The sequence below is a fragment of the Salvelinus alpinus genome, chromosome 18, assembly GCF_045679555.1.
Source record: "Salvelinus alpinus chromosome 18, SLU_Salpinus.1, whole genome shotgun sequence".
Classification (NCBI taxonomy): domain Eukaryota; kingdom Metazoa; phylum Chordata; class Actinopteri; order Salmoniformes; family Salmonidae; genus Salvelinus; species Salvelinus alpinus.
The window spans coordinates 33,362,753-33,370,105 of record NC_092103.1 but is presented as its reverse complement, the minus strand read 5'-3'; the positions used below and the strand labels follow the sequence as shown (position 1 = coordinate 33,370,105).

The 7,353-nt window shown below is 43.9% G+C and overlaps 1 protein-coding gene across 1 annotated transcript; it reads right to left on the bottom strand.

Annotated features, from left to right (window-relative positions):
- Nucleotides 1-1,944: 1,944 nt before the first annotated feature.
- Nucleotides 1,945-3,029, bottom strand: LOC139544675 (uncharacterized). Its single transcript, XM_071351975.1, has 2 exons — nucleotides 3,009-3,029; nucleotides 1,945-2,843 (listed from the first exon to the last, which is right to left on the bottom strand). The coding sequence occupies exons 1-2, from the start codon at nucleotides 3,027-3,029 to the stop codon at nucleotides 2,277-2,279; spliced, it is 588 nt and encodes a 195-aa protein (XP_071208076.1). The 3' UTR covers nucleotides 1,945-2,276.
- Nucleotides 3,030-7,353: the final 4,324 nt, after the last annotated feature.

Sequence of the window (7,353 nt, the reverse complement as noted above, 5' to 3'; positions counted from 1 at the left end):
TATAATCTCCACCCGGCACAGCCAGAAGAGGACTGGCCACCCCTCATAGCCTGGTTCCTCTCTAGGTTTCTTCCTAGGTTTTGGCCTTTCTAGGGAGTTTTTCCTAACCACCGTGCTTCTACACCTGCATTGCTTGCTGTTTGGGGTTTTAGGCTGGGTTTCTGTACAGCACTTCGAGATATTAGCTGATGTACGAAGGGCTATATAAAATAAACTTGATTTGATGATTTGATTTGATACTCCTACACTTCTATAAAAATGAACGTTTTTTTTACCAACTTTAACTGATTAAAATAACACTTCATTGTTGTAGTTTCCTAGGAGGCAGAATATAGGTCTACGCAGAAATGTGGTAAACTATCAAAAAGTACAAACAATTTAATTAAAATGTAAATTGTCCTTGAAATCTTGTAGCTTTTTTAGCTTCAATTTTCAATAGCAAAACAGTAGAATACTCGAAAGAATCAGGCTACAAGAAGTAGAAGTTAGAAGTTAAACTTGAGTGTCACATGGTATGACGCTGGAGAGACGAAGCAGGTACGGGGAGTCAAACATTTAATAAAGAACGGACATGGAACAAGACAGGAACAGCATCAGCAAACTAGTAATACAGACAAACAACAATTAATGCAGCAGCAGGGAACAGAGCAAGGGAACTGACAAATATAGGGGAGGAAATAAACAGATGAGTGAGTACAGGCGAGTCCAATATCGCTGATGCACGTGATGAGGGAAGGCAAATGTTTGACTCCCCGTACCTGCTTCGTCTCTCCACCTTCATACCATGTGACAGAGACACCTGAAACAACAAACAAAATCTCTCTCCTCATTTTCAAAACCAATATAACTTGATCACAACACAACCAACTACACCCGGTAAAACAGGTCCCAGATCAGGAAGCACTTTGCTAACACACCTAATCTCACCTGGACACACACACACACACACACACACACACACACACACACACACACACACACACACACACACACACACACACACACACACACACACACACACACACACACACACACACACACACACACACACACACACACACACACACACACACACTTTTGTTTTTCTAATGAATCCACATTGAATCAACATTGTGAGCAAACTGTTTGCTGGCAGATGGTGCTTGCTCTCTTTGTTCTGGCTGGATGATGAAAGTCCAACAGGATAATTTCCCTCGCTGCAGACACCCACGCCGAGTACCCGAGTAGGCGTCCACTCACAATGCCTAAGTCATTCAGAAATCCCTGGGATGGATGCAGTGGCTCTTTCATCCTCTCCTGTAGCCAAACACTTTGGCCTACTGCTTGTTTTGGCATCACACCTGTTGGGGAAACAAAGCTAGGCATTGTAAAGTCAGCCTTGTCTCTCTCTCTCTCTCTCTCTCTCTCTCTCTCTCTCTCTCTCTCTCTCTCTCTCTCTCTCTCTCTCTCTCTCTCTCTCTCTCTCTCTCAGGAGCTTGTTTCCTCTTCCCATATCTCATTCACAATCCAACACAAGCAGTGTTTTTTAAAGACGACTTTATTCATGTGCATGAAGACAAATTATTGTACTGTATCAACATCTGCAATGAATAACAGTTCATTTATTAACTTTTAAAAAATAACTGAGGTTCCCTATGAGGAGTATCTCTCTTTCAAAACCATGAAGAACTGAACTGGCGATCTTTTGGAGTGTAAAGCGTGATGTATAGAGATAATTGCCATTTGGATTATACATAAATGACTCCCCAGCTAGGATAAATACATTGGCATTCTACAGCATGTTAGACCCCACAGTCATCTCATGTAAATCAATACCCAGTCTCCTCTCTCTCTTTCTCTTCTCTCTCTTTATCTCTCTCTCTTTATCTCTCTCTCTTTATCTCTTTCTCTTCTTCTCTCCTGTCACGATCGTTGTTGTAAGAATCGGACCAAAATGCAGCGTGGTTTGGGTTCATCATCTTTTATTATGAGAACCGGCACAAAAACAATAAAGAGCAAAGAAACTAACGTGCAGCTTTGTCATACACAAAGGCAACAATACAAAACAAGACCCCACAACCAACAGGTGGGAAAAAGCTGCGTAAGTATGATCCCCAATCAGAGACAACGATAGACAGCTGCCTCTGATTGGGAACCATACCAGGCCAACCTAGAAATAAAGAAACCAGAATGCCCACCCTAGTCACACCCCGACCTAACCCAAAATAGAGAATAAAGGATCTCTAAGGTCAGGGCCCACCCCCCAAAGGTGCGGACTCCGGCCACAAAACCTGACTCTATAGGGGAGGGTCCGGGTGGGCATCTAGCCTCGGTGGCGGCTCCGGTGCGGGACATAGACATCGCTCCGCTCGTGGATCCGCCCGCTTCGGTGGCAACTCTGGTGCGGGGATCGTCGCCTGAAGCTCCGGACCATGGATCGTCGCCGGAGGAACCGGACCGTGGATCATCGCCGGGGACTCTGTACCGTGGATCGTCGCCGGAGGAACCGGACCGGGAACCCTCGCTGAAGGCTCTGGACTGGGAACCCTCGCAGGAGGCTCTGGACTGGGAACCCTCGCAGGAGGCTCTGGACTGGGAACCCTCGCAGGAGGCTCTGGACTGGGAACCCTCGCAGGAGGCTCCGGACTGGGAACCCTCGCAGGAGGCTCTGGACTGGGAACCCTCGCTGGAGGCTCCGTACTGGGACCCCTCGCAGGAGGCTCCGGACTGGGAACCCTCGCAGGAGGCTCCGGACTAGGAACCCTCACTGGAGGCTCTGGACTGGGAACCCTCGCAGGAGGCTCTGGACTGGGAACCCTCGCAGGAGGCTCTGGACTGGGAACCCCTGAAGGTAGCACTTTCCTCTGAAGGGAAAAACACATCAAAGACATCAAATGTATTAAAACAGAGCCATCAATATCACACCTTATGTCTGTCATTTCACTAACACAAGGACAAAAACCAACCACCCAAGCATACCCAGGCCTGTACAGCATAAGCCAAAGACCCACAATGACTGTGTACACTACCGTATGTTCTCTTTTACCCATGTAGAAAGAATGGACGATGACAGCTCTTTGTATTTGCTACAGTATTATGAGTCACCACTGACTCATGAGAGAAGGAGGAGGAGGAAGAGGAGGAGGAAGGAGAGGGAATGATAATGTAATGATGAGAGGAGGAGGAGAAGGAGGAGGAGGAGGAAGGAGAGGGAATGATAATGTAATGATGAGAGAAGGAGGAGGCAGAAGGAGAGGCAATTAACATGTAATGATGAGAGAAGGAGGAGGAAGGAGAGGGAATGATAATGTAATGATGAGAGAAGGAGGAGGAAGGAGAGGGAATGATAATGTAATGATGAGAGAAGGAGGAGGAGGAGGAGGAGAGTGTGTTTGGGTGGAGGTGTGAGAGAACAAGAGAGAGGGGGTGGTGTCTTCTCAGTCTTCCAGTGTTCCTGTGACAACCAGCCTGTTATGGGGTATATATTAACACGCACACACGCACACCCACATACAAAATGTGAGGCATTTGGGGGTACTCAAGAACCGGAGGTGAGCAGCAGTGATTTGTAGTGGTTATTCCGTTTCTTTATTGTTATTAAGAAATGTCAATGTTCACGCCACGATTCTATGAAGTCATATATATGTCAGAGTTGATGGGGGTAGATATCCTTGAAACGCGGTGTGTGTGTGTGTTCTTGCCTACCTATGATCCTCACACATGACAGGCTGCTCATAACTCTGATCCTGAGCCTTCAAAGTCATTTCGTCAATAAAACATGCCAGATAAATGTATGTCCCTACAGTACAATACACTACACCAGATACAGTGTCTCAACAGTACAATACACTACACCAGACACAGTGTCTCAACAGTACAATACACTACACCAGACACAGTGTCTCAACAGTACAATACACTACACCAGATACAGAGTCTCAACAGTACAATAAACTACACCAGACACAGTGTCTCAACAGTACAATACACTACACCAGATACAGTGTCTCAACAGTACAATAAACTACACCAGACACAGTGTCTCAACAGTACAATACACTACACCAGATACAGAGTCTCAACAGTACAATACACTACACCAGATACAGAGTCTCAACAGTACAATACACTACACCAGACACAGTGTCTCAACAGTACAATACACTACACCAGATACAGTGTCTCAACAGTACAATACACTACACCAGACACAGTGTCTCAACAGGACAATACACTACACCAGACACATTGTCTCAACAGTACAATACCCTACACCAGACACAGTGTCTCAACAGTACAATACACTACACCAGACACAGTGTCTCAACAGTACAATACACTACACCAGATACAGTGTCTCAACAGTACAATACACTACACCAGACACAGAGTCTCAACAATACAATACACTACACCAGATACAGTGTCTCAACATTACAATACACTACACCAGACACAGTGTCTCAACAGTACAATACACTACACCAGACACAGAGTCTCAACAGTACAATACACTACACCAGACACAGTGTCTCAACAGTACAATACACTACACCAGACACAGTGTCTCAACAGTACAATACACTACACCAGATACAGTGTCTCAACAGTACAATACACTACACCAGATACAGAGTCTCAACAGTACAATACACTACACCAGACACAGTGTCTCAACAGTACAATACACTACACCAGACACATTGTCTCAACAGTACAATACACTACACCAGATACAGAGTCTCAACAGTACAATACACTACACCAGACACAGTGTCTCAACAGTACAATACACTACACCAGATACAGTGTCTCAACAGTACAATACACTACACCAGACACAGAGTCTCAACAATACAATACACTACACCAGATACAGTGTCTCAACAGTACAATACACTACACCAGACACAGTGTCTCAACAGTACAATACACTACACCAGATACAGTGTCTCAACAGTACAATACACTACACCAGACACAGTGTCTCAACAGTACAATACACTACACCAGATACAGTGTCTCAACAGTACAATACACTACACCAGACACAGTGTCTCAACAGTACAATACACTACACCAGAAACAGTGTCTCAACAGTACAATACACTACACCAGATACAGTGTCTCAACAGTACAATACACTACACCAGACACAGTGTCTCAACAGTACAATACACTACACCAGATACAGTGTCTCAACAGTACAATACACTACACCAGACACAGTGTCTCAACAGTACAATACACTACACCAGATACAGAGTCTCAACAGTACAATAAACTACACCAGATACAGAGTCTCAACAGTACAATACACTACACCAGACACAGTGTCTCAACAGTACAATACACTACACCAGACACAGTGTCTCAACAGTACAATACACTACACCAGATACAGTGTCTCAACAGTACAATACACTACACCAGACACAGTGTCTCAACAGTACAATACACTACACCAGATACAGTGTCTCAACAGTACAATACACTACACCAGATACAGTGTCTCAACAGTACAATACACTACACCAGATACAGAGTCTCAACAGTACAATACACTACACCAGACACAGTGTCTCAACAGTACAATACACTACACCAGATACAGAGTCTCAAAAGTACAATACACTACACCAGATACAGTGTCTCAACAGTACAATACACTACACCAGACACAGTGTCTCAACAGTACAATACACTACACCAGATACAGTGTCTCAACAGTACAATACACTACACCAGATACAGTGTCTCAACAGTACAATAAACTACACCAGATACAGTGTCTCAACAGTACAATAAACTACACCAGAGACAGTGTCTCAACAGTACAATACACTACACCAGATACAGAGTCTCAACAGTACAATAAACTACACCAGATACAGTGTCTCAACAGTACAATACACTACACCAGATACAGTGTCTCAACAGTACAATACACTACACCAGATACAGTGTCTCAACAGTACAATACACTACACCAGACACAGTGTCTCAACAGTACAATACACTACACCAGATACAGTGTCTCAACAGTACAATACACTACACCAGATACAGTGTCTCAACAGTACAATAAACTACACCAGACACAGTGTCTCAACAGTACAATACACTACACCAGACACAGAGTCTCAACAGTACAATAAACTACACCAGACACAGTGTCTCAACAGTACAATACACTACACCAGACACAGTGTCTCAACAGTACAATACACTACACCAGACACAGTGTCTCAACAGTACAATACACTACACCAGACACAGTGTCTCAACAGTACAATACACTACACCAGACACAGTGTCTCAACAGTACAATACACTACACCAGATACAGTGTCTCAACAGTACAATACACTACACCAGACACATTGTCTCAACAGTACAATACCCTACACCAGACACAGTGTCTCAACAGTACAATACACTACACCAGATACAGTGTCTCAACAGTACAATACACTACACCAGACACAGTGTCTCAACAGTACAATACACTACACCAGACACAGTGTCTCAACAGTACAATACACTACACCAGACACAGTCTCAACAATACAATACACTACACCAGATACAGTGTCTCAACATTACAATACACTACACCAGACACAGTGTCTCAACAGTACAATACACTACACCAGACACAGAGTCTCAACAGTACAATACACTACACCAGACACAGTGTCTCAACAGTACAATACACTACACCAGATACAGTGTCTCAACAGTACAATACACTACACCAGATACAGTGTCTCAACAGTACAATACACTACACCAGATACAGAGTCTCAACAGTACAATACACTACACCAGATACAGTGTCTCAACAGTACAATACACTACACCAGACACAGTGTCTCAACAGTACAATACACTACACCAGACACAGAGTCTCAACAATACAATACACTACACCAGATACAGTGTCTCAACAGTACAATACACTACACCAGACACAGTGTCTCAACAGTACAATACACTACACCAGATACAGTGTCTCAACAGTACAATACACTACACCAGACACAGTGTCTCAACAGTACAATACACTACACCAGATACAGTGTCTCAACAGTACAATACACTACACCAGACACAGTGTCTCAACAGTACAATACACTACACCAGAAACAGTGTCTCAACAGTACAATACACTACACCAGATACAGTGTCTCAACAGTACAATACACTACACCAGACACAGTGTCTCAACAGTACAATACACTACACCAGATACAGTGTCTCAACAGTACAATACACTACACCAGACACAGTGTCTCAACAGTACAATACACTACACCAGATACAGAGTCTCAACAGTACAATAAACTACACCAGATACAGAGTCTCAACAGT